The sequence below is a fragment of the Sparus aurata genome, chromosome 18 (assembly GCF_900880675.1).
Source record: "Sparus aurata chromosome 18, fSpaAur1.1, whole genome shotgun sequence".
NCBI lineage: Eukaryota > Metazoa > Chordata > Actinopteri > Spariformes > Sparidae > Sparus > Sparus aurata.
The window spans coordinates 20,908,940-20,935,229 of record NC_044204.1 but is presented as its reverse complement, the minus strand read 5'-3'; the positions used below and the strand labels follow the sequence as shown (position 1 = coordinate 20,935,229).

The window sequence follows — 26,290 nt, the reverse complement described above, 5'->3', positions numbered from 1 at the left end:
AGTGAATGTGTAAGCAAACACCCAGCAGATATGGAGAAACATTAGCATTTATTTGGTGTCATGTTTCCACCAGACAATATTGTAAGTCTCTCTCTCTGTGCTATTAGCTCTGTTTTGTTCTCCACCAACTCCTGAGGGAAATATCTGTCTCGTCAGCTGCTAAATGATCCACTATGTTAACCAGCTACCTGCCGACTTTGTCTGCTCTTTGTGGCTGGGCAGGCGGTTTATTAGAGCTTTATTTGCTGGAAACAGTTCATCACAGCAGTAAAGTTACACCAAAGCATTAAAGTTGCACAGCAGGAAAAAAAAAAAATTAGCAAAAGACACTGAAATGCACTGTGAGGCTCTGGGGAACTGCAGAGGCAGGTGATGATTCTTTGTTTGTACATTGAGTCATTCGTTTCACATATGTTTTATTTTTTTCACTATGAAACAATATTGAAATATTATGAATATTAATGAAAGATATTTGATTTTAAAAGCCTCTCCATAGACTATAACCATATAATTACCACATCTCATTCTTAAAGTCATCTTGTGATGGGACCACACCAGCTGCCCGTCAACATGTTTACGTCCCGACTCATGATTACTACATTATTATGGGTCAGATCAAACCTGACCTTCAATTTGAGTTCAACAACACACCTGTAAAGTTGCACGACTGCATCTTGCATGGTTTTGATTCTATTGTGTTGACAAAAATAGTTGCCGGAGGCGGCAGCCACACCAGCTGCACCAGAGTGGACAGGAATCATTAGAACTGGGTTAATCTGATCTCACCCATCTTTGTGCACCGTCGTCATTTTTATTCTCATATACACACCTGTGAAGTTTCATGACTATCTCGCATGGCTCTGATACTACTCACAAAAATCTGTTCGCAGACAGACATATTTTTCGCACCACTGTCGCCAAGTGCTCACTCATGGTGGATTGTTTGGTTGAGTTATTGATGTAAACACCTGGCAAAATATTTAAAACTGCTTTTGGGGGTACTTCCTGCAACCACAACAACAACAAAGGTGTTTTTGTGGAACACATTTTGCCACGATGACACACACATAGACTCACAAACTGAGAACATTACCAGTCGATGCTGTGGCAGCTGGTAATTACAGTACATGTAATTGTGTATCACTTTTCAACCAAGGGGAATAATGGCTTTACAGAGACGACAAAAGAGTCCATACAGCCACATAAAGGCTCTCCCAGAACACAGTAGACACTCTTCATTTCAGGAAATTGAGTTGATTCTAATTTGCATTTATCGGCCAAAATCAGCGATTAGTGTGTCATAACTGTATCGTAAAAACACTCATTCCATGTAGTCACTGTGCAGGAAAAACATGTCTCCCCCCGGTGCAGTTCATTGTGCCACCTTTCCAATGTGCAGAGGAGGCAGCAGCATCCTGCTTCAGCATACCCTCCGAGGCCCGCCAAACGGCCGAGAGGCATCCCCACTGTCACTCTGTTTATCTGACCTTTCACCTGGCGGGAGGAAACAGGACGTCAGTGCTCTTGTGTGTTTGTAAAGATAACCCGAGAGCCCGCCTGTTCTCGCTCTCTTCAAGTGTCAGAGACGGCTCGTGCATTCGTAACTGTTCATAGCTGCGCGTTCTGCTTTGATGATGCTTAATAACATCCTTGATTATTTCAAGTGAGGTCACGGGAGATCCATAGTCACAGCTGCAGAAAAGGATCAAAGAAGGTTTTGTTTAAGTGAAAAAGTGATTTGGCGCTTTATTTGCATCAGCAGGTTTTTACAGTAACTGCTCTTCACGATTGAACATGTAAATGATGTGCAACATACTGCAAAGAACTACATTTGAGTAATTTTCTTGAACGATAAAAAAACATAACAGCGGGTGTACATTATATGACAGTGTTGAAATTAAGGCACATGTAATGTATATAAATGAAGGTACAAATGACTATAAGTTAGCTGAAGATGTTGGAAGGTGGCATGAAGTCTGTGTGAGTTACATCTCAATCAGTTTCATTTCATCTATAAAAAATTAAAAACCTTTTAGTCGAATATGAAATCTCACAGTAAAGTGCGCAGTTCCTACATACAGAACTCAATGGTGACTAAAAACAAAAACATTTAACAAGTGAGCCTAAAGATAGTATGACTTGATTAGAGATAATAATTCGAATTATCGTGTGTAATATTAATTCATCTCATCTACAGTATTTAAGAAGAACCAGCATCTTTAAATGTCATTTGCTGCATCTTAGCGTCACTTTATTCAACCGAAAATGGTTGCATATTTGCGTTTAACAGGATTTCTCCAGCAAAAATGATTCAGTCTCTTCGGGACAATTACGGCACAATGGGATTTTCAAACGGCGAATACGGCAATTTTCAAGGCATTTCAACATTTCAAGGATTTTTATGTTCATTTCGGATAGAAAATGGATGCATCTGGCAATACCCGATCATTAGAGCATGGGAAATGAGAAGAGTCTGAAATGTTTAACACGAGAGCGACTGATAAGAGTCACTGGTCAATAAGTGAATGGGCAGCTGTTACATACTGCAAAGCTTTCATTGACTGATTCCGCATTAGCCCGACAGAGCCACAGCAGGGTAGTGGAGGAGTCTGATGGGCTGAGGTCTCTGACTGCTCCCGCTGATGCACGGGCTGAAGAAGGGGAACACTTTGCCCCTCGGCCCGTTGGTGAACGAGTACAGCAGACTCATGTCGTCGGCATTGTAGAAGGACACTCTTCTCTCCTCGCAGTCTAAGAACACGCCAAGGCTTTGAGGGGAGGAGGCGGGCTGCAGCCTCGTCCAGGGCTGCGTTCCGGCCGAGTACTCGTTCCCGTTGCGCAACCGCAGCGTCCAGTAGCCGCTTTCAGGGCTCAGCTTAATCCGAGCGTGCCTGTCTACGGCCTCAGAGGCGATGCCCAGGTCCCACTTGGGTTTGGAGCCCACTTCTACCTCCCAGTAGTGTCGGCCAGACTGGAAGCCCTGGGCAGCCAGGATGTTGACGCACTGGAGGAAACGCTTGCTGTGGTCCATATATGGAACCACAGCGTCACATTCGACTGCCACGGTTTTGTCCCTGGAGACGTGGATGCTTGGGTGCGCTGTGTCAGTATCGAACGTTAATGGGGAAGGACCTTTGGGGTGAAACAATTTAATGAATCTTATGAGTGATAATATTTTTTGGGAATAGGATTCAACAGAGCATCACATTTTGAATAGAAAATATATCCCATCAGTGAGACAATGATGTCATTACTGTCACTCTCTCACAACTTCAATAGCTTATTAAAATAATTAGATAATTTTGCTGTAATTACTCTCATTGTTGTGGCAGAACCAGTTTCCCAGCTGAAGGCTTATTGTGTCCAATGAAGCACATCAGAGGAACAATTACCTGGCTTCAAGGACTTGAACATCTTTCTCCATGTGATGTACTGCAACGGAGCCAAGTATTTGTTGCTGAAAGCGTTTATATCAAACTCCGGGGCTGTATCCACCAGCACGCACGGTCTGTCGAAACAAAGCAAACACGGACTTCAGGACCATTTATTCTTGACTCAAGTGACACTAAATGGAAATGGAAATGTAGAAATCAAATAACCGTATGACATATGAGGTGCCAAAATGCCAAAAACAATCAATCATTCATAACAATGAATTTACCTCAGCGGTGGAAGCTAGAGAAGGAAATGAAAGAGAAAAAAAATCACATTAACAACTGTTTGTCTCAAACTTCACAGGTCAAATAAAATGAAGCTCTCAGTTTAATCGAAAGTTCAGATGTGATTTACAAATACAAGCTTGACACCTTGTACGAAAAGAAATAAAGAAAGTAAATGGTTCAATAAAAAATAATATGCCAATAAATGCACCAAAAATAATACTGTAGACATTAATCTATACACAGTGACATGAAGGATTTTAACTGAATTTTAATTTGACTAAAATTTCCCTCTGTATTTATCTTACCTATCTTTGTTTTAACTCTAGACTTAATTTTACATGTTATTTATTAATGTATTCATTTTTTGATTTTGATTTTTATCTTTGATTTTGATTTTTTTTTGCATTTTAATTTCTGTATTTACTTCTGTAGTATTTTCCATTTTCAATTCCGCCCTATCCTTTTGCACAAACGTATTTAATTCAGTATTTCTAAATTCTTTGTCATGTTTTGTCATTCAGAGCCAATCACAGCACTGGAGGGTGGGACTGGGTAAATTGAGGCTGATCTGGATCAGATTTTATGGAGAAAATAAAATGACCCACAATACACTTTGATTTACACTTTCATAAAAAAGCAGAAATTGATAAAGAAAAGTAGAAATAAATACGTTTATGGTAAAATGCAAAGAACAGAAATAAATACATTTGTAAATTCAATGGCATGTCAATTTATTTATTGAGAAAATTATAATTTTTTCTAATTCATTTTTGATTTTGGCAGTTTCAGTCCTTGGTAACTTTGAGCAGAGATCTCACCTCAGACAGTACGGTGTTCTCAGTGGTGGCACTAGCCTGCCGTAGCGTTCTGATATTGTCCTCGAGCCCCTTCACGGCCAGCTCGACGGCATCCAGGTGGTGCTGAACTTTCTCTAGCTCCTCCTCCTGCTCTCTCTTCAGCTGCTCCAGCATGCAGGTCTCCTCGTCCTGCAAGATCTGATGGAGAGCTCGGAATTCCCCTTTGACACGAGTCTGCAGATCTGCTCCAATTTTCTGCCATGGGGAGAAATTATTATTTTTTTAATAGCACATTTTTAATTGACCAGATGGAAACAGTAAAGAGTTAGCTAAGATGTCTCTAAGCAGCTTGTAGAAATAAAGCTCTTGATAACTTCTGCAAAGTACATATCTCCAGAGACACACATAAGTGGTAAAGACGCTACAACGCATACACATCAAAGAGCTTTGTGCCAAACAACTACACACCGTTTAAGCAGCAAAGGATTTCCTGTTGATCATCTCAGCACAGCATGCACAACTATACTCAAACAATTATCCTCCGTCTGTCTCACACACACATTAGATGTGGGGGTTTTTTTCCATTTCCTCTGCCTGTGCAGTTTGTTGTGAGCTATAATGAAGTCTTGTAAATTAGTGTTTAAGCGACTTTAAGCAGAATTGTTTGGTTTGATGCAACAGTCATGCAGAATCATCGTCATGTAAAAATAAGACCATATGTAGGAGGAGGATTTGCAGCGCACAGTTGACACACAATAAAGTCAGAGGTTAGAAAAGCATTTATGCATCAAGGCACAAGACCCTTATGTTTTACATATCACATAGCACAAAGTGTCACTTATCACATCTGCAAACACCACTCAACACGCACAGTGACATACTGCAAACAACCATTAGGGAGGAACATGTGCATTCTTATCTGCTAAGTGCTGCTATCCCTCCAGTTTCCCCCCAGCAGTGTACCTTTATGGTCTCTATCTTGTCTTTGTCCCTGCGAATGCTGTTGATGAAGTCCTCCTTCTTCAGGCGATGGCTCTCCAATGTCTCTCTCAGTTGTTTCTGCTCAGCATTATGCAAATCAAATCAGATTGGGAACAGAAAGCAACGGTTACAGAGTGACCAGAAAAATAGCCCTGCATTAAAGACAACTGCCTCAAAAGGGTCTCTTTTTGCTGAGCCTGATACTTTTGTGGACTGAGTTGACCCCGTGGCAAGGAAGTACTTTGTGTTACTTAATCCTACTGCCGTGTTTTATTGAAAGATTTTTCTGATATTTTGAAACATCCCCTTTTGTCTGGTACGACAGCAGCACAAACAACGGCATTTAAGAACTAGTCAAACATTTTGGTGGGTACGCTTTTTCTTTCTCTCTAGTCTTGTGATGATCATAAGGTTGGCAGTCATGCAGTGGAGAGAACAGAAAGTGGCGGCACCTACTCGAGAAATACTTGTACACATACACCACATTCATAATTCCTGCCACTTGTTGCACTTACACTCCAGTTTTTGTTCAAATTAAACAATTAGGATATCACGTGTTTATCAGTGAGCTTGCCTGGTGGATTTTATTACCTCTGGACACAGCCAGGCCAGCTGGTTCCCCCGTTCCCAATCTTTATGTTAAGCAAAGCTAAACATCTGCTGGGACTCTACTGGAAAGAGTGATATTGATCCAACTCTCAGGATAAAGGATAGTCAATACGCCTATGTTCTAAAACATTCAACTATTCTACCATAAAGTTTAAAAAAACACCTTCCTGACACAATATGTGTAGAATCACAGTATGTAGGATTGGATTATATTAAAGAGTACAGACAGTTTTCTTATTCTGGTTCGCCTGCCGTGGTTAAGTCATATATCCAGTTATACAAGGATATATAAAAGGGAGTGGCGAGTGAACTTTGTTCTGAGCAATTCATGCGGAGACGTTGAAGGTGGAACTACAGTGGAATAAACACAGATGTGTACTGAAACATAGAACATTATTGTGTTCAACTTATATAACTCAATCTTACAGAGGGCTGATTTTTAATCGATTGGTTTACTTTGGAACATAAGATTATTTGTATAAGATTGCCGGACCATTAATAACGCTTTCCAGATGACAATTGTAAAGGCATGGAAGGCAGCCAGCAGGATCACGGTTTAACATGAAGTGGAGGCGTAAACTCACCTCTAGGTTCTTGATGTAAGTGTCCGAGGTTGTGGCCCTGACCTTCTCCACCATGGCTGTCACAAGGTAGTTGGTCTGAAACTGCTTGGAGCTGAACTCCTTGCGACACTGAGGGCAGGTGACAGGGCCCTGAGTCCCCCTCCAGTACCTGGAGATGCAGGGTTTACAGAAGTGGTGCATACAGGCCAACATGACAGGCTCCCTGAACAGATCGCAGCATATGGCACATGTCAGGTCCTCTCTCAGGCTGCCTTTGGAGGACGAAGCAATAGCGGCAGCAGCGGCCATGATAGGGGTACTTTCCTCTCCAAAGTCCGTCCACACTGAAGAAGTGAAAGCAAAAGCCTGGAGGCAGAAAGAGACAGGCAGAGGTGAAACACTCCCCTCCTCGGGACAGTTTGTTAAGTCAGCAGAAACAAAAATAAAATACATAAAAAGTTCACATGATTCAAGTGCAACAACTTCCTTTTTGTGCAGCAGGCTACATTAAGTTAATCATTGTCTAAATGTGGATCCAGCAGAAAGGATTGTACACCTCCCCCTTCAGGTCCAACACAAATAACTCTCCACTTGCTTGAATACACTAAGCACATACTTAAAAGTGTAAACCACAGCTAGTTCAAGTCTGAGGACTGGGGATCAGCTGAAATATCACGGGACTCTATAAGCTAGCTTATGAATTGTACTGTCAAAGAAACGTGTGGTCAGATGTTTATTTTTGCTTGTGCCCTCCCACTAAAGCCTGAGACTGTTTAGCTAGCTTACAGTAGCCACGAAACAGACAGTTTACGCGACATAAAGCAAAACAAATATTAAGCTTTTAAACAGCGACTATGATAAACTTCCTATTAACCGTTTTATGAACCTACGTCTACTGTTGTGCGGAGAAACAAGTGGCCAAATTCTTCAGAGTGCTTCCATCTGCTCCCTGCTCCCTCCGCTGCTTGTGTTTAGGAACAGGACGTACAGTCGTACCGCGCATGCGTTAACGACAAACGCGCCTCTGATTGGTCCGCATGTTTGACAGCAAACAGCAGCACGTGAATGGAGGAAGTCTGTTTCCTCTCCTTTCAGGTCAACTCATCTTCTGTTTCGCATCTTACTGCTCTGTTGTGAACTCTGCTGTGAACAAATACTTCATTTTCCCACACGACAAATGTGCATGATCAGTTTCTTCATTATGTCTTGGCAAAACACAGGACGGTGGTAAGGATTTTTAAAAATACAGAGTTCAAATCCCCCAAAATCTCCTTTGACTTGGCAGTCAACGTCAACGATATGAGTAGCCTCCCTCCTCACGCTGGCAGAGACTTCTATCAAACATAAATGCACTGAATAGAAATGGAAAAGGTCACTACAAAGTTGTTACAGCACTTTTCACAAAATAAACAGTATAAAGTAAAACTGATGAAAGGTTCATAATTGTTCGGTCAGGCTTGGTGGATTTTGCTGGAGTTTTCGACTTGTAATGCGGACTGGGATGACCATTCATTTGCATTATTTTGTGTCGGAGGTAATTTTTTTTCCAAAAAAATGCAGTCTCAAGACCTTGATTACATCATCAGAGTAATTTTATTTCAGACTTTAAAAAATGTCCCCGAGCCTCAGTAGACATCAGACAACTGTCATCACAGACTGAATAATACTCACATTATTGTACATTACCTGGTACATGTGTACCATCAGTCACATGAGTGCAACTGGAATTACATAATGCCTCGCATACACTCGACAACTTTATGTCTTGTCATTGGGAATCTTGCAGTTGCAGTGTGCACACAACGTAAATGATCAGCGTCAGGTTCACACATCACAAGGTCACATAAGTTACTTTTGCATGAAAAAGAAATGTATATGTGTGGGCGGATTGATAAGAATGTGCAGCACTGAAGCTTTTGTGTGTATTCTGATAGAAGCTGTAGGCTGTTATTGTGCTCGCTCAAGAGGACGCATAATACGACTGGGTTTAGAGAGCACCTGTGGATGAAAGCAGAGGAGAGAGGGAGAAAGGACAGGAAAGGAGTGTCTGCTCTCCTTGGCTGTAGCTCGTTCCTCCCCGCTCCCTGACTCCTCGGCAACTCAACCAGATATTCAGCCGGCTAGATACCCAGCAGGCGTCTGCAACATGTCGGAAAGGCCCTGGGTTGCGTCTTTAAATAGTTCACATCCCACAAATGTTGCAGGATGATGTTGGCTCCAATCAAGCGCTTTTCACAGGGTATAACATAGTGTTGCAAAATGGAACATTTCCTCAGACATGCTGTCAGGCACTCTTCTATCATCTTTTTCCTTTGTTCTTTGTCTCACAGATGTTCAAAGTTAGAATAATCTGTCCATCACATCTTTTCCTATTCTCCCCCTGTCCCACAGATATGGCTTGTTCTTTGCTACTATGCCTAGACAGAAGGTATCCTGGAGTCGCCCCTTCCCTGTTGACACTGAGACTGATGTTTTGCCGATAGGCTAACATGTAATGAAGCTGCCAGTGGAGGACATTTCCGTTTTCTTTCGCTTTATCCATGCGGGTTGCGGGTGATGTTACCGCTTTTATACCACCTTTTTTTTTCAAGGTGGAGCGGGGGTACTGGGGCCAAATCCAGTTACTCTATGGGCGAAGGCCAGGGTACTCCCTGGATGAGTCGCCAGCTCATCGCAGGGCCCTTACTGATGGCAGTGGCTGCCACGAAGGTGCCAACTGCACATCAGGAGCAGTGTTGGGGTTGGGGTTCAGCATCTTGCTCAAGGATGCTTCGGCTTGTAACTCAGTCCCGCCCTGGGGAGCCAGGGATTCGAACCAGCGACCTTCCGCTCACTAGTCCTCAGCTCTACCCACTGAGCTACAGCCGCCACATCTGAGGACTAAAATCAGACACACAATTGCTGATGCTCCAATTAGCCTAAGGAAGGCCAACTTTCTTGCTTCTTCAATCAGCAAAATACTTTTCAGCTGTGATTACACGAGGGTTTTCCACTGATCAATCAACGGTTTAACAAGAAAAACTTGGATTACCCAACTTAATGTATCATTGGAACACAGAAGTGACAAAATGGTCTTCTGTACAGCTGTGTAGGTATTACATTAATAATCAGCTATTTCCAGCTAAAATAGTCATTTATCACGTTAATAATATCTAGAATACATTTTTGAGCAATTTGCTGTTTTTCTAAAGGTGCAATATGTGAGAATTGTAGTTGAAATTGTAAAAAAATTAAGTTAGCAAGAGAATGTGAAGAAACAACAGTTTTGACATTATGACTTCTGTGTATCATGTTGCAGCTAGAAGTTAGCATGCTAACAAGCTAGCTCCTATGCCAGCAGCGTAAACACCAAGGCTGTGTCCGAAATCACTCACTACTCACTATATAGTGCACTACATAGTGACTACGCCATTTTGTAGTGCTGTCCGAATGTCTAGTGGGGAATATTATACCCTATATAGTACACTCAAAGTATCCCTGGATGGACTAATGCATCATGAAAAGTAGTGTACAGCCGATGGTCACTAACCAAGCAATATTTACCATCATCCATTGTGCTGCGGACGAATGCATGGAGGTTTCAATTCATGTTTCAACTGTGACGTCATTAACGGCGCCGGAGTAGTGTCCGAAAGTCTGTTTTTCTATTGCCGTTGAGCTTACTATATAGGGCACTATGTTGGACTCACTATGTAGTGACTAGGGAGTAGGGAATGAGTGGGTGATTTCGGACACAACCCAACACTCCACCAGTGCACCAGGCTCACAGTCCATACTTATAGCTGCACTGCTAACTGAACTAAATAGCTAACGGTAGTTACAGTTAGCAGCTGTTAGCCGTTATTCTGGTGATAGGCTGCACCCTGTTTGTGTTGAGTATGAACAGGCTGAGGCCCAGATCAGTTTTGCTGTCTCAGACACATCGGTCTTGCCTCAGAATAAAAAAGAAAAGTACACCAGGGGGTGTAATCGGCACATCCCACACAGCTGTTTACCCCAGGAATCCAATTTGTTGACTTCACAGACCGTCCATCCTTTTAAATCAATATTTTGAATCAATGAAGTATTAGAGGCTGTCCACGTGTAACGTTTAATCTATGGTAGAAACACCTCAAGCCAAAAGAAGAAAAGGAGGAGGCATGAAAGGGATTTTTTAACTTTTTACTCCTCCACTCTCACATTCGTTCATTCACACAGCCTGCACAGAACGACAGACAGAGACAGGATGAAAAGTAGTGCGTGCACCGCTGTGAGTGTTGTGCGACGTGAGGACGCCACAGTCTCTGATCATGTCATCAGATCAGTGGCACCACTGCTCTCAGAGGACCTCGACAGAAACAGCGATCAGATGGAGAGCAGTGGTGCATAAATACAGCATGCCCGGCCATATGGAGGGGAGTCCAACATTGCTCACTAATTAGGGAGCATGTAGACTGACATGAACACACGTATGAAGCTGTCGAGACCTGCAGTAAAAACCAGCGGTTTAACTTAAAAACAGGGGAGTACAAAAAGGAGTACAAAAATCCTTGTTACAACCCACAGTGTAAAAGCTCACCAGTTTTCAGAAACTGCTGGAGGTAAGCAAGTTTGTAGCAAGGACAGAAATCCTTTATCAGTATTGCATTCAGGCCAGGCTGGGAGAACTGTCAACCTTGACTGCAGTGTGACCTGGCGCACATGGAGGCAGCAGGGTGGCGCTCATAATTGAAAGAATAAATTGAGGCAGAGAGGCAGCCTGCCCACGATCAATAAGGATAATCTCTGTGGCTGAGTCAATCAGCGCACCAATTATTGCATCGTCAAATAAAGTCCCACCAAGATGATCCAGGGATCTCACATAACATTGCTCCCAGAACGATAAATCTGAGCCGGGACTGTGAAGGCAAATGCTAATAGCTCCGGGGAAATCCAGAAAACAAGGGCTCAAGGGAGAGATTATCACTTGTTCGGTTATCAAAACTACAAAACATTCTCTAAATGGTATTGGACACAGCTAAAGCACCTTTGTTTGTGTCTAATTTTATGCAGCAGTCTGTTTCTGTCACTTCTTTAGAGCAACATTATGTAACCCGTTTACCTTAAAATAACAGCTTTTAAATCAGTCAGTTGTAATAAATACCATTACGGAAATCCTCCAGGTTGTTGTTCCTAAATGTCCCATTCTGTGTTTACTATGACACACATGAGTAATATTGTGTTGTCTTTCTGCTAAACATGGACCAGACTAAATGCAATTCCAAAATACTCACCATTCTAACTTATCGCCCACAAGAGAAAACACAAATGCATGAACTGGACATCTACAACGGCACGATAAAAGACAGCCACAACAGCTCCCCAGCTCCCCAGCTCCTAACCATTTCCATTCACTATCTGACTTTTCTCAGCCCTATAGTCTTCAGACAGATACTGATTCCACCAGCACCACAAGGCAACCAGAACACTGGCAACCGTCTGGAAAATAGGGAAATGCTCCCAAGCCAGTGTTTTCAGCCACCTTCTCCGCCACACAAGTAAAAACAATTAACTGGTTGGTCGCCTGTTGAGATCAACCAGTTCCACCTACAAAGAGGATGCCTGAACCACACCAACATAAGGGCCATAGTTGCATGCACTGGTATTTTCCATAGATGGGTTTGCAAACAAAACTGGGGACAAATGCTGCCCCCCTTACAACATCCACCACAACACAAACGTTTATTTTACTATATAAGTCCTTTGGAGGCATTTACTTCATAATAAAGAAGAAAAATGGTGTGCTATCCTTTAAAAATCCTCCAGGGAACCTAAAACAAACGAACTGATAAGATAACGCCTTGTAGAGGCTATTTTCTGCACAGATAGGAAACAGGTGTGGCTCTTTGGTGGACCTTGGACACAAAAAGTTTGAAAAAGTTTCACTTTTCTCTGTTGTGAGCAACATCATAATCAGCCTTGAGAAATGTCCTTCTCGGGCACCTGTCTCGGTTTTGCTAAACTATGTGAAGGGCAACAGCTCCAGGCACAATATAACAGTATTCTTTCATACTGCACGAGTACTGACATCATTCAGGTGAATGACACAGTCAGAATAATAAAAACGTGATTGAAATTCCCAACCAAACTCTATTCAAATGTGGCATCATTCACTGAGGCGTTTCTCTCTATAGTGTTCTGTCACCCTGCTGGGTTTTCTTTTTCTTTTCTTTTTTTGTCTCCAGCTTGAACTAAAAATAACGACCAATTCACCAAGAAACTTTATTCTATTTCTGGGTGTCAAGGGAGCTCAGAGAAATGAGCTGTGAGAGATGTGTGTGCCTTTATTGTCGTCCCAGGGAATCAAATCTGACAGCGCTTTCATGCAGTTGACTAACAGCGGGCTTGTTGCACGACCGTGTGAAGTTTACTCCTAATGTTGTTAGTTTGATTGCTGAAATTAGATCAGCTGACAGAGATGTGAACCTCACAATTAAAAAAAAAGCAATATATGAGGATTTGCTTTATAATCCTGTATTGATCCAAAGTTCATGCCGGAGTCGTACACATGAGTAGGGAGGGGTAAACAACAGGCCTTAAAGTGAAAAGCCTTGCCTGGAAATGCAGCGAATAATAAAGATAAAGACAAGACAAAATGTCATAAACTCAGTGACGCACTGTGGCTCTGCCTTGGCACGTTAATTGACAATCTGTGGTGTTAAATTGCATTAATTGTGTTGTGTAATGACACAGCCTTCAGCTTCAAATGTGATCCGCAGAGCGCACTCCCTCCTCAGATCTCCGGTGACGGTCCCTGGCGCTGATGTGGACGCTCACACTGAATCCTGTAGACCTGCCTCGGGAACGCACAGTCGAGCCACAGGATGCGCACCGGGAGCTACAGCTTGGGAGGAGCTTCGGGATTTTTCCCCCTTTCACGCCACTGTCGGGTGAAGGCTCGCTCGCAAAAGGAGATATAAGGGGAAAGGTGAGTGCATTCGTGTATGGATCGCTTTTATTCAAACTTTAACGGTTACCGCGAGGCTGTTCTGGTGTCACAAATGTATGCCCGAGGTGAGGGATGTTAGATGATCTCTTCTGCTGTGACTGCGTAACTTGTAGCTGCTGAAACTCTCAGCTGTATGTGCGTAATTTGGATGTAAGAGGAACATTTATTTATTTATTTTTAATTTTTTTTAAAAGGAGGATGCGCAAGTGTCCAAATTGCGGAGCACACGAGACTGTAAGTGTTCTGCACCTGTCTCCGTTGAATAAGAGCTCACTTGGTGATAGTGTGAATGCGCACTCTTCAGTAAGTTAAACAAATGGCGACAAATTACGCACGAGCGAGGCATCAATGGATGTTTAATTGGGAGTTAGGTGTCTGAACATAATGTGACAGCAGTGCACACTGATAAGAGAAATCCGGCTGTATTGTGGCTTCTTTTTTTTTTTTTATCTGCTCCAGCAGGTGTATGTTTCACAGATCCCTCAGTGAAGCGCTGAAGCTCGCCTCAAGTCAAGGATTACCATCTCTGATCAGAAAAGAGTGATTTCGACAAATTATTGATGCTTTGTGAAGTGCACATGTCGCCTTCAGTCCGCCTGATAAATTCCGTACCCGTCCCCCTGCGTGGCTGTCTGCTCTGGTGACGGTCAGAGGGTCCAGCCAAGCCTGTGCATGCCCTTTTTGTTTTATGGGCAGTGCCACACTGTAGTTGTCATGACCACAATTTCAGCAGTCCCTGTAGATTCAGTCATTTCATGTCTCACCATATGTCTTGATATAGGGCTAGGCAATATATCATGTATCGTTGTCGTGGCATGAGACTAAATATTCTTAGATTCTGGAAATTGTTATATTGTGATATGTTATAGTGTCTTTTCCTGCATTACAGTAGAGTGTTGGGATTCTTCTATTTGTTCTAATACTTGGCTTTACACTCTCAGTCACTATATCCACATCACAGGTGATTATTTATCAAAAATCTCTTTGTGAAAGTACCACTTGTCATCCCTGCAGTACTGTCGCAACATCAGTATCGAGGTCTTTGGTGAAAAATGTTGTGACATTCGATTTTGTCCCTTCTCCTAGAATTTATGAAGTGCTTCTGGGGAGCTTTCAATATGTCGAGGTATAGCCTAAAAATACTGTGTTATTATTATGAGGCCACCCTACAAAACATTTTCCTCTCCTAAAGGCTACTTTATATTATTTATTCAAAGATGACACCGTTTATTTTATTTTAAAGCAGGTGTAGTGATATATTAATAATATGAAAGTGTCAGTACACTCAGTCCAGGGAGATTATAGAGTGTCATCAATCAGCATTTGGTTCCCTCGTCCCAAAGTCTGTGGGTTTTTTTGAATGGGTCTTTGGTTAAATGTCTGTGATAAGGTCTGTGATTACCACAAGCTTAAAACGATGGTTGCTAACAAGTGGCTAAATGAGACTACAGAAGTTGTCCTGGTCATTAAAAGTCGTCACACCAAGCACAGAGACTCATTTACTCACTAGTCCGTCTTTACAGGAGTTTACTTACAAACTGTTCACACTACAACTTGTAGAATGATCAGTTTATAGAAATCGTGTATAATAATGAGTAGTAAAATGCTTAGTGGTGGTGACGTTTAAGTCATGCGTCCACAATGAAGTGTCTTTATAGTCTAAAAATAGCTCTTTACTTCTCGAGATTTCATTTACGCTGTGAAAATCACAGAAGTGGTGTTCATCCGTGAAGATGATCATAACGAACAAAATGTGTATGTATCATAAACTTATTATTTTCAGTGAGAATACAACCAGGGCGATGCTAACTTCCGGGTTAGCCTACAAAAACACGCCATCGCTACACCACTCTATTCAGTAGACGTTAGGACTTCCACAAGGTTGTGATGTCACAACCATACAGTCACCATGAGAAATCACCAGCAGAGCTGAGCTGGAAAGACATTGTGTGATAGCTGCACAGGCCTGTGAGAGCTGACCAATCAGAGCAGACTGAGCTCTTTTGGGAGGGCTGGCCTGAAAGAGACAGGAGCTAAAAGGAGCTTCAGACGGAGGGTGAATAGAGGTGCTGCGGCAGTGGACACTTGAGGAAATCGATGAGTTTTTTTGAAAAAAGAAAAAAAAAACGTGAATGTTTTCTAGTAGACTCCCACAGTAAAAATATTAACCTGTAAATTAGCATAGTACAGGAGCTTTTAATCCAAACAATATGATTGATGCAACATAAAGAAAAACAACTATGCTGCAAAATAACAGTCACTCCAGGAATAAAAAAAAAATCCAAAGAATCCAAAATAATTCATTGTAAATAAAACAATGTAAGAGAAAAAGGCATCAGTGAACGATAGTCTGTGCAGCGGTCTGTCAAATAAAGAGGCTGCAGCATCCCCAGAGCAACCAAAGAGTGTCTGTCACCACAGAGATGACCTCCCACTAAATGGTGTCCTGCTCGTCTCAGTAATTCCATACAGAAAACACGAGTGCCGGCCACCATTCAGCCACAAGTGCGTGAAGAACTCTACTCAAAAATGAAATCCTTTAAAATACAAGTATTGTTGATTTGTTGAAAGCCTCTGGCTGACAGTAATGTCCCCTAATGTTATTAGCATTAATCTGTTTAATGAAGATGCAGAGACTTAGAAGTTACTTAATAGTCAAACACTGACTGTGTTTTATATATATATATGTATATATATATATATATATATATATATATATATATATATATATATATATATATATATATATTTATACATGCCAGGATAAAAATGTTCTTTTCATTATTAGCAGGAGCTCTCAGGCTTTCAGGTAAATTGACAGGCCTTTCAAGACAATACATACACAACCTATACTGAAGAGAAAGGAGTCTTTTTGTGCGACGTGGGCCATCTTTCAGCAGGGATTTATGCATGGCACACAGTATTCCCTTTTATGAGATGCAGACTGTGTATGTGAGCAGTGTGTGGCTCTAATGATGTAGCTTTGAACCAGCTGACTCCCCCTAATCACACCGCTTCCTCCATCATTTTCTTTTAGCCTTTGTAATGGCACAGGTGTTTGTGTCACTTGGAAAAACTGCACCCCAGAACCATGCGACCTCGCACAAGGCAATTTCGATATAAGTAACTGTAGGTGGCAATAAGGACTGTTTTTTTTTCCTTTTTTTCTGCTGATTATCCTCCATTACTGAAATGTGTTTTTCTTTTTCTTATCGTTTCAGAACAGCCACTTACTCAACGCAATCGGGTAATTGTACTAATGAGTGGGGATTGCATTCGTTAGAGAATTATCTTATCATCTAAATTGCATTGTTTCATTCCCTCAAGTTAAATTACAAACGTCTTTAATGACAGCATTACATTTCCACGTGATGTGTAGAGATCACTGAAATTGTTTCCTGTCAGTTCTGTTCTGTGTGATTCATTTTTACAAGCTTGGCTTTTGCTGTTCATTCTATGCGCTGAAGATAAAAGACCTTGAGTATAAATGTAATGTTTTGAAGTCCATCAAAATATGTTGTGAAGGGGAATGTCTATCGTTCTTTTCTTGGAGTGGCAGGAGGTATTTTCCGTTTCACTGGACAAAGAGACGGAGAGAATGGACCTGGAGGTGTCCAAGAGGTCGAAATAGTCGCCCACCTCCAGAGGGACCCAGGGGTCAGTTCCCAGAAGTGGGACAATTGGCTTTTGTTCGCACTTTCATGTAAAAACAAGGGGCAATCTTTGATGGCGGGAAGCCACTGAGGGATCATGCGCTTGTCACTGCATCGGAAGCTCATACTACCTGCACAGATGTAGTGACATGAAATGCAAATGTTGGGAGTTCTAAACTGGAGATAATAGTCTCCTCCAGCCCACGGACCTACCATTGTTTCTTTTCATAGCTTGTTGGAAAAACTTTTCTGCCCTGCTTGAGTCGGGAAATTATTTATTTTATGTCTTTTCTCTCCCCAGGTGTTGTTACAGACCAGATCTAACATCTTCCGCTAAAATGAGCCCGCCAGACACATCCAACAGCACTGGCGAAGGGGAGGGTGGTGAAACCAACCCCTGGACCCTGTCTAATGAAAGCATGGGTTTATACCCGCCTGGTTTCCACACTGACATCACCAAGCACCTTGGAGTCCAGATCACCCTGATCACAGCTTACTCTCTAATCATTCTGCTGGGGCTGCTGGGGAACTCTCTCGTCATCTACATGATTGTTCGCTACAGAAACATGCGGACAGTGACCAACTTCTTCATAGCTAACCTGGCCCTGGCAGACCTGCTGGTGGACACTCTCTGCCTGCCCTTCACTCTGGTTTACACTCTGCTAGATGAGTGGAAGTTTGGGGCCGTGCTGTGCCACATGGTGCCCTTTGCTCAGGCCCTCAGTGTGCATGTCTCCATCCTGACCCTGACTGTCATCGCTCTGGAGCGTTACCGCTGCATCGTCTTCCATCTCGGCCGGCGCCTCACGTGGCATTCCAGCTTCATCATCATGGCGGTCACCTGGGCCATGTCCGCCGTCCTGGCAGCTCCCCTGGCCATCTTCAGAGAGTACCGCCACGAGGAGATCCCCTCCATCAACCTGCGCATCGCCGTCTGCTCTGAGAGATGGCCCCACGGGACGAGCCGGGATGGAGTCATCTACAGCCTGTCAATGCTGCTCCTACAGTACATTATCCCTTTAGCCATCATCAGTTACGCTTACATCTGCATCTGGGTCAAACTGAAGAATCACATCAGCCCGTCAAGCCGGAACGACAGCATCAACCGCCGCAAAAAGACCACCAAGATGTTGGCGCTGGTGGTGGTGGTGTTTGCCATCTGCTGGCTGCCCTTCCATGTGATCCAGCTGGCGAGTGATCTGGACCTGGCGCTCAGGCTGAAGGAGTACAAACTGATATACACAGTGTTCCACATCGTGGCCATGTGCTCAACTTTCACCAACCCTCTCCTGTATGGGTGGATGAATAAAAACTACAGGAACGGCTTCCTCATGGTGTTTCGTTGCGAAGACAAGCCGGATTCTTTCCACGCTGAGGGCTCGTTCAGGACACGCTCCACAAGAGGACTGACTCTGAATGGCCGTAATGGCGGGCACCCTCCAACTGCTGTCTGAGATGAACGGAATTTTTTGAAAAAGCCTGTAGAATACGACTGAACACAAGGACGCACTTCTGGTTTGTGGTGCTTGTGGTTCAAAAGTAGCCTTGTGACTTGAATGGTATGAGTATCTATGTCATTGGAGAGGGCTCAAAGCCTTGCATGCAAATCGCTTTATGTAAGGCTCTTTCCTTTGTGAACGGTACTAGTGAATATACATTTGTCTGACCTGTTCAAATATGTGTTAATGATGTTTACTGAGGTGATAATTAACTCTGTGCTATGTATAATGTGTTTCCTGTGAATGCAGAGCCCTTGTTGGTAAGTTATATCCAAATTAATCGTGCACTCCACTGCATACATCTGAGGCTGTTAATGTGTTCATACGCACCCAAGGGAGGATTACTGTGACTGTGAGAACAAGTTTAATTTGTTGCCCTTGTTTTTCTATTTGTTGGCTGTGTAAAACGTTTAGAGTATTCTCGCCGGATAACATTCAATCCTCGTCCAAGGAAATCCAGAGGAGGCTATCGCCAATTTTCTGTTCAACCAGGAAGTTAATTGTATTCACCTGGCAACCAGCTGGTCCAGATTAGACGGACCAGCGGGCCTCTGTGTCTAATGGAACTGGATTGAAAACCACTGAACTGTGTGAAGAGAGAGCAACAAGTTTTTGATGTCTTCTTACAGAATGTGTGCAGCTGCATTGAAGATACGTTAAAAAGAAAAGAAAAGAAGAGAAAAAAGGGGGGATTTGGTAGAAGGCGAAACATTCAATTCTTCACTGAGCTGCTAAATTGTCCTTTGTTTGAGGAACATTAATCAACCACAGGGCCTCACTGGGACATATATTGAGCCTCCAGTTGATTCGACCATCAGGAGATGTTATGTTTTGTGCCTCCGTGTCAAACACACTGACCCTTGGCTTGGATAAAGCTCAGATAAGTGGGCTGAATTAAGGAAGGACAAAGCAAACATATATCAGACCCTGCCTGGGTGAAATACTAAAGAATTATGGCATGTTACAACATATATTCAGCACTGACACTATATGTAGACTCATCAAAACCTTTGGGAGTAGCAGTCCATGCCTCGGTGCTTGTGCCCTCCATATGCATAATGCAGGAAAAGTTGAACTTTGACTCCCAGAACCTGACAGCCGGAAAATCAATCTGTAGACGGGGGAGATGGTCAACATGAAGGGAAACAAAAACAATGCATATATTTGTTTGTATTAAACTGAGGTTAATCAAAGTCCTACACTTAGGCTTTCAGAAAGAAAAAAAAAAAAAGCAAAACCTGTGGGTCCAAATACCATCCAATAAAGCATTTAATGAGCAAGTGGCCTATGCAGTGTGATTCATTTATTTTACAGCAGGTGGAAATATGTATTAGGTTCGTGTTACTGCTTCTTGACACCCACATAACTGATTTCCTGGCAAAGCCTATATTCCTTTATTTACTGTAGATTATTTTAGGAGCTCTAAGCTGTTATCAGGGCTACAGCAGACTAACGCTGAGCTTAGCCCCATGGCATAAGACCCATCGGGCATGATGTGTGGAGATTTTGCTGCAGACTAGAGTTGTTTGCAGGTATGATTTTAGTGTGCTCAGAAGATTATTCATCTGTACTCCTCTATAGTGCGCTAAATGGGATCTATACAGTATCTCAAGGTCAGCTTTACCATACTAATAGTTTCCTTTCTATCTTTTTTTTTTATGTGGCTTAGCTCCTCTGTGAGCCTTACAGAAGCCACTTGTAGTTGTTTTGACACTGTTTTGCAACATTTGACCGTACATTTCTTATCAAAATCCCTCAGCTAAAAATTCAAGTGCAAAAACAGATAGATAACATTCTCAAAGTGATAAAGCAACAGCAGTCCGATGGGGTGCACAATAATATAAACATGATGTAGGAATATTACAGAAGAATTTGTGATATCGTAACATAACCTAACACCAGTTTGACTGGTATTCTCCGAGAGTTCACAAAAAAAGGATTGTTTAGGACAATGAATTCGTTTTTCATAACAACAACGACAACAATTATTATTACTATTATGATAATAATAATAATAATAACAATAACAACAACGATAATAATCATAATAATAATAATAATAATAATAATAATAATAATAATGTGATAAAGTTAAACGAAGATTAGTTCAACTAAAATCAAATGTAGCATTTTACAGTCACCTGCTGCCCTCTAGTGTTCAGAGTGGACATCGCATTTACGCCACCTACCGGATATGACGTCGCTATTTGACCTTCTCTTAGTCCGAGTCACGTTTGACATGTTTAATAGGTGTCCGCACGGAGAAGTTTATCCCGATAGGACTATACAATGCAAATACTAATCTGTTGATTGTTGTCGCTTTACAGGTAACTGTCCTCGCTTTTGAAATGAGCTGGTGATTGTTCGCGTTTTGAATGTCGGTCAAAGATAACTGGGTCACACGCTGCCGTTCATTCACAGGATTTGACTCATGCTAGGCTAGCTCATGCTATCGAGGAAGCTAGCTAGGGAGTGCGGACGTGACAGATGTGACAGGGGCGTTATTTCTTATGTTAGCTCCCCGGTGTTTGATTATTACTGTGTGTGTGTCATTCTGTTAGCTACATAGCCAGTTCTTAGCCATACTTGAACACTCAGTGTAGCACCTTTGAGGTAACTATACCTCAAACGTTACCTTAGCTATACGTTTTTATGTGATGGACAGCTGTCACGTAGCCGTTATGCTAGCTCGAAAGTTCAGGAAATGTGTGACTCCGTGAACGACTGTGTCGTATTTCAGATGTACTCGCCTTACATATTGTCACAAATCCTACCGTAACACGTAGCGATCACTATCACACTCGGGTCGTGTGGTATGATTTAAGGCTAGTTACATAACCACAACAAACTAAACCCGGGTTGATTGTTCTGTTTCCGCAGGCTGTTGTCGGAATAAACGCCCGGAACAATGGTGAAGTATTTCTGCTGCGCAGGTTTGCTGAAAAGCAGCTGGGACCAAGTCTGTATCGCTTTCTGGCAACGATATCCCAACCCCTACAGGTGAGGCCCGGGCGGTCAGAGTGGAGGAAGTTTCATCTGTGACCCTGCATGAACTTTAACCAAATTAGTTTGCACAAATAGTCTCAACATTTGTATAGTGAGAGGTAAATACAGTAACTAAAGCTTTAGCAGTGAACTTCAGTACTTACATTTTACACAATCAATTTACTTATTATTTAGCAGCTAGTACATTTAGTCGCTGATAAGTGTTTTTTTTTTTAGGATTTTTAGCTGTGATTTAGCACGTACATGAAACAATCTCGATGCTGAACAAGTTAGGACTATGTGTAACACATAAATACATCACGGTGTGATAATTTGCTAATTCTTCACAAGTAGTCAGTTGTAAACAGGAGAGAAACAATATATATTAATGCTTAACGTCATCAAGTTTTTTGATTTTTGTACATAAATGTTTATTCTAATTCATTATTTATCAAAATTGTTGGAGATTTGTTTTCTCTTAATAGTAATCTGTTGATGTGATTAATTCAGTCAGAGTTGAAACTAACAAGTTTTGGGTCGTTCACAAGCAACACTCTGTAAAAAACATTCTCTGTGAATATAGTTTGTTTATAAATTATCTATATTTTACCCAGCATCCCAGCTTTGTTTGAATCAAGGTTGAATGATCTTGATTTTTGATTTAGCTGCTTTTACTCGAATACAAGATCTCGGTACATCTTTACCACTGAGGTTGGGTGCACTGTTAAAATTAATCTACAGGCAAGGTGTGAATAAACTATCAGTCTTTTTGTCATTTTGTAAGCAAAAGGGCAAAAAATACTTACTTATTGATGTACTTTAATAGTTTACAGATGTATAATAGTTACTTTATTATCTTTAAGTTCTGCGGGACAAGTCAATTTGGGATGGGGAGTTTTCAATGTTTAGACCAGATTCATTGATTAATGAAGATAGTAATTGTCTGTTTAATCAGTAGTGAAAATAATTACTAGTTGTACCTCTCATCAATTTTGATAGTTGATGAATTGGTCTGTTATCAAGCAAAAAGTGGCTTATTCAGTTTCTTGTATATTTGTTTTGTTTAATTGGAAATTCAAAACAATCAGTCTGACATGTCACTTTGAGTTTTTTTTTTTGTAGACTAATCAGTATTATTTAATCACAGAAAATACAATGACCTATAAAGTAATAAAAACTGACAGGTTTATTTTGGTTGAACAAGTGCTATATTATAGTGTCACAAAGTAGCATGACGTGAACCTCAATATACACTTGAAATATATGAATTTTTGAATAGCACTTTCATATTAAAATTGAATACTGTAGATAAACACATGTTCACAGTATGACAACTTTGGTTTTAATAACACTGGAAGCTTTAGAATTGATACACAGCTGCAACCCTATACAGGAGCACTTATGAACACCATCATTAGTTGTGGCCCTGAACAGTTTTTCCAAAGCTTTTTTATTCTTTTCCCACAGTAACCATGTTTTAACTGAGGACATCATTTTCCGAGAGGTTACTCCGACCAACTGCCTCATGTCCAGACGTCTGTTGACCAAAACTAGCCGAGGGCCTCGCTGGATGGAGCGGTACCTTCCAAAGCAGATGGCCAGCTCGGCATACATCATCGAGGACTCTATAGTGGACCCTCAGAAAAGGACCATGACCACACTCACATGGAACATCAGCCACGCTCGCCTCATGGTACAGCAGCGTTTGTTTCCACAGGCTCCCAGTGTTTCATAAAGTATTGACACAGCCTCACGATGCTTTTGTTTGTTGTTTTCTCTCGGTCGCAGTCTGTGGAAGAGCGGTGCGAGTACCAAATTAACCCTGAGAACAGCAGCTGGACGGAGATAAAGAGAGAAGCTTGGATTTCTTCCAATGTCTACGGACTCACTCGAGCTGTTCAGGTCAGTAGAGTAAAGCGGAGCGCTACAGTACATAACAGTGAAAGTGGCGTGTGGCGTCTGAGAGGGAGACTCGCCCACCTAATCTGTCATTCTGTAATTGGAAACATAATACGCAGTGTTAAGATGAGGCAGCTAAACAGCTGATGCTGTCTGCCAAGACTTCAGTAGCTGAATGATTTATGACAGAATCTGAGCGGTCTTCTATGAAAGTAAATAGTGATGATGTTACTTTTATGTTGTTGACATATTGTTATCTAAGTGTCTTATTACATATTGGTTGACTTTATGTCTGCTCTTTTCAGGAATTTGGTCTCGCAAGGTTCAAGACCAGTGTTACAAAGACCATGAAAGGCTTTGAATATGTGCTGGCCAGAATGCAAGGTAAACTGTCAGTAATGATAACATCAATAATTTGTAATGCATTAAGTGCTGGAACAAATGTATCGTAATTCTCACTTTTCCCGCCCTTGCCTCTTCCTGCGTAGACAAGTCAAATATAGAAACATGTGAGTGATTTGAGGACTTAAAGGGGTAGCATGGCATCTCTAGAACTAACTGAATATACTAGAGTTCATACAAAGTATTTTAAAGGCTGAATGTATACCATTGTATTTTCAAGGTTTGCAAACTTCTGTAATTCAAGTATGAATATATAAAATGCTTGATTTTCAACATGATCTGGTGTTTGATGTCAACAACAGATTATTTAAACTAAAATCTTTAAATATTCAAAATGAAACTTTTCCATCATCAAATTTGTTTTGTTGTCTCCTGCAGATGAAATTGTCTATAACTAAATAATCGTGATCAAAAGATACAGTCAATGGTCATTTGAACAGCTGGTAAAACAAAGTGACAATGACACTGATTACTTGACAAATGGATTCTGTAAACACACAAATGCATTTATAGTAAATGTATATATGATCATAAAGGCTGGAAATTTGGGGGTTTGGGTGCCTTGAAAGTGATTGAATGTTACTCTTAAGATGTATGAACCCTGTTACACAAGTACTTCTACTTCTCTAACCTCTTGTAGGTGAAACTCCATCGAGAACCTTGGCAGAGACTGCTACAGAGCGAGCGAGAGAGACGGCGCTGGCAGCTAAGGAGAAGGCCAAAGACCTCGCCTCACAAGCCCAAAAGAAACAATATGTGTGAAGCACATATTATAGGTCATTGGTTCTTTTACCAGTGACACTGGGACAGATTTAACCCCCCCCTCCCATGCTTCAGCCGGGGCAAGATGAACTGATCCCGGTAATGGGTAGACACCTCTGTGAGGAAGCATCCAACTGAAATGGTGGGTGGACCATAAAAGGCCTGAGCTGGGTTCATGAGCCTGTTTCAGCCTCCCTGTGTGTGTCATGCTGAATATATTGTACCTTTGACACCAGATCATCTCAGCACTTTTTACCACAGATAGAGATCTTATAAAATAATATGGCTGAATATGGCTCCAGGTACCATAAAGTGATAATAGCACTTTGTCAGCCCTGATACTGTTACTCAGACCTTTGCTCAACCTCTGTGCCCAACAACAATGTTTGCTTTTTACACTGTTCCTTTTGAGTATGTCTTGTTGTTTTGTAACTGCTTTGTATTATTAACAGCTTCCAGGAGCTAAGATAAGCTTAGCGCAGAATATCTGATTAATATAAAATCCATGTATCTGTGTATGATTTACTTCAGCTGTATGTTTTGTTGCTGTCATGTTGTCTCTTAGTTCATTTCACCCGACCACACCTTAATCATCCAAGACTGATTGCTTCAAGTTGAAGTTCATTGACTGAAGTATATGGGTCCATATTGTTGACAGTCATAGCTTGATAACAAATTAGCACTCTTGATATTGTGGTAAGATCTGGTTGCAGTTGTTATCAGTGTCTTCACCTAGATTTAAAATGTGTGTACAAAGGCAAAAGTGATGCCTTGTCTTGTACATTCAGCTTAAACACACACAACCCCAGTAAATTTGTGCTCTTACTGTATCAATCAAATATCAGCTTGTCAATAAATGGACAGTTTCTTTATAACCATCATGCTGTGATCTTATGTGAACAATAAGGGGTCCTGTAATCCCACACAAGGGGGTTGTAGGACGAATCTGAGGGGTTGTTTGATAATAGAAAAAAGACATCTCGGCAATACGAAATTGTTTATTTCAAGACTCTTTTTTGCTTATTTTCCCCTGTCAATAACTACAACGTCTACAAAATTATCCATGTAAAAAACAAGTAAAACTTATTTCATATTTTATTTTTAAGTAAAAGTGTCACCGCACAGTCGGAATACTGTTAAAAGTAAAAATCTTGTATTGAAAGTAAAGTTTGTAAGTATAATCAGGAAAATGCACTTAAAATGAAACAACACAATACAGAAAAGTGCCCTTTACTACAATATAAATAAGACTACAAAAGAGTGCATCATGAAATTATTACTCATGCACTGAAGGTGTACTGTGTAACAGTTTTACAGGCCAATAAACAGAGCTCCTGATAAACAGAACAGCAGTTTGCAAGAACTAACAAGAGTTTTAGATACACACTACTTCCAAAGTCTTAACATTAGTGCTTGAATGTTTTAATATATACAACCAAAATTGTTACAAAAAACTTAATGCACCTTTATAAAAGTAAGACTTGCTGGTGAAGTTTGTTGAGGTGATGCTA

General features: G+C 41.4%; 3 protein-coding genes across 4 annotated transcripts; 2 read left to right on the top strand and 1 right to left on the bottom strand.

Moving 5' to 3' along the window:
• Window positions 1–1,715: 1,715 nt before the first annotated feature.
• On the bottom strand, window positions 1,716–7,633 carry trim105 (tripartite motif containing 105). The gene is made up of 7 exons (XM_030396768.1): window positions 7,503–7,633; window positions 6,634–6,978; window positions 5,423–5,518; window positions 4,481–4,714; window positions 3,662–3,675; window positions 3,393–3,508; window positions 1,716–3,132 (listed from the first exon to the last, which is right to left on the bottom strand). Exons 2-7 carry the CDS (start codon window positions 6,919–6,921, stop codon window positions 2,573–2,575), a joined length of 1,308 nt encoding a protein of 435 aa, XP_030252628.1. The 5' UTR covers window positions 6,922–6,978; window positions 7,503–7,633; the 3' UTR covers window positions 1,716–2,572.
• Window positions 7,634–13,361: 5,728 nt separating this feature from the next.
• Window positions 13,362–20,014, top strand: npy7r (neuropeptide Y receptor Y7). Its single transcript, XM_030396769.1, has 2 exons — window positions 13,362–13,558; window positions 17,534–20,014. Exon 2 carries the CDS (start codon window positions 17,571–17,573, stop codon window positions 18,684–18,686), a length of 1,116 nt encoding a protein of 371 aa, XP_030252629.1. The 5' UTR covers window positions 13,362–13,558; window positions 17,534–17,570; the 3' UTR covers window positions 18,687–20,014.
• Window positions 20,015–20,927: 913 nt separating this feature from the next.
• On the top strand, window positions 20,928–25,658 carry prelid1a (PRELI domain containing 1a). 2 transcript variants are annotated; one of them, XM_030396771.1, is made up of 6 exons: window positions 20,928–21,058; window positions 21,612–21,731; window positions 23,184–23,409; window positions 23,505–23,618; window positions 23,921–23,999; window positions 24,658–25,658. In XM_030396771.1, the coding sequence occupies exons 2-6, from the start codon at window positions 21,640–21,642 to the stop codon at window positions 24,777–24,779; spliced, it is 633 nt and encodes a 210-aa protein (XP_030252631.1). In that variant the 5' UTR covers window positions 20,928–21,058; window positions 21,612–21,639; the 3' UTR covers window positions 24,780–25,658. The 2 variants fall into 2 exon arrangements, with proteins under 2 accessions (XP_030252631.1, XP_030252632.1); XM_030396772.1 differs by lacking the exon at window positions 20,928–21,058 and adding an exon at window positions 21,186–21,344.
• Window positions 25,659–26,290: the final 632 nt, after the last annotated feature.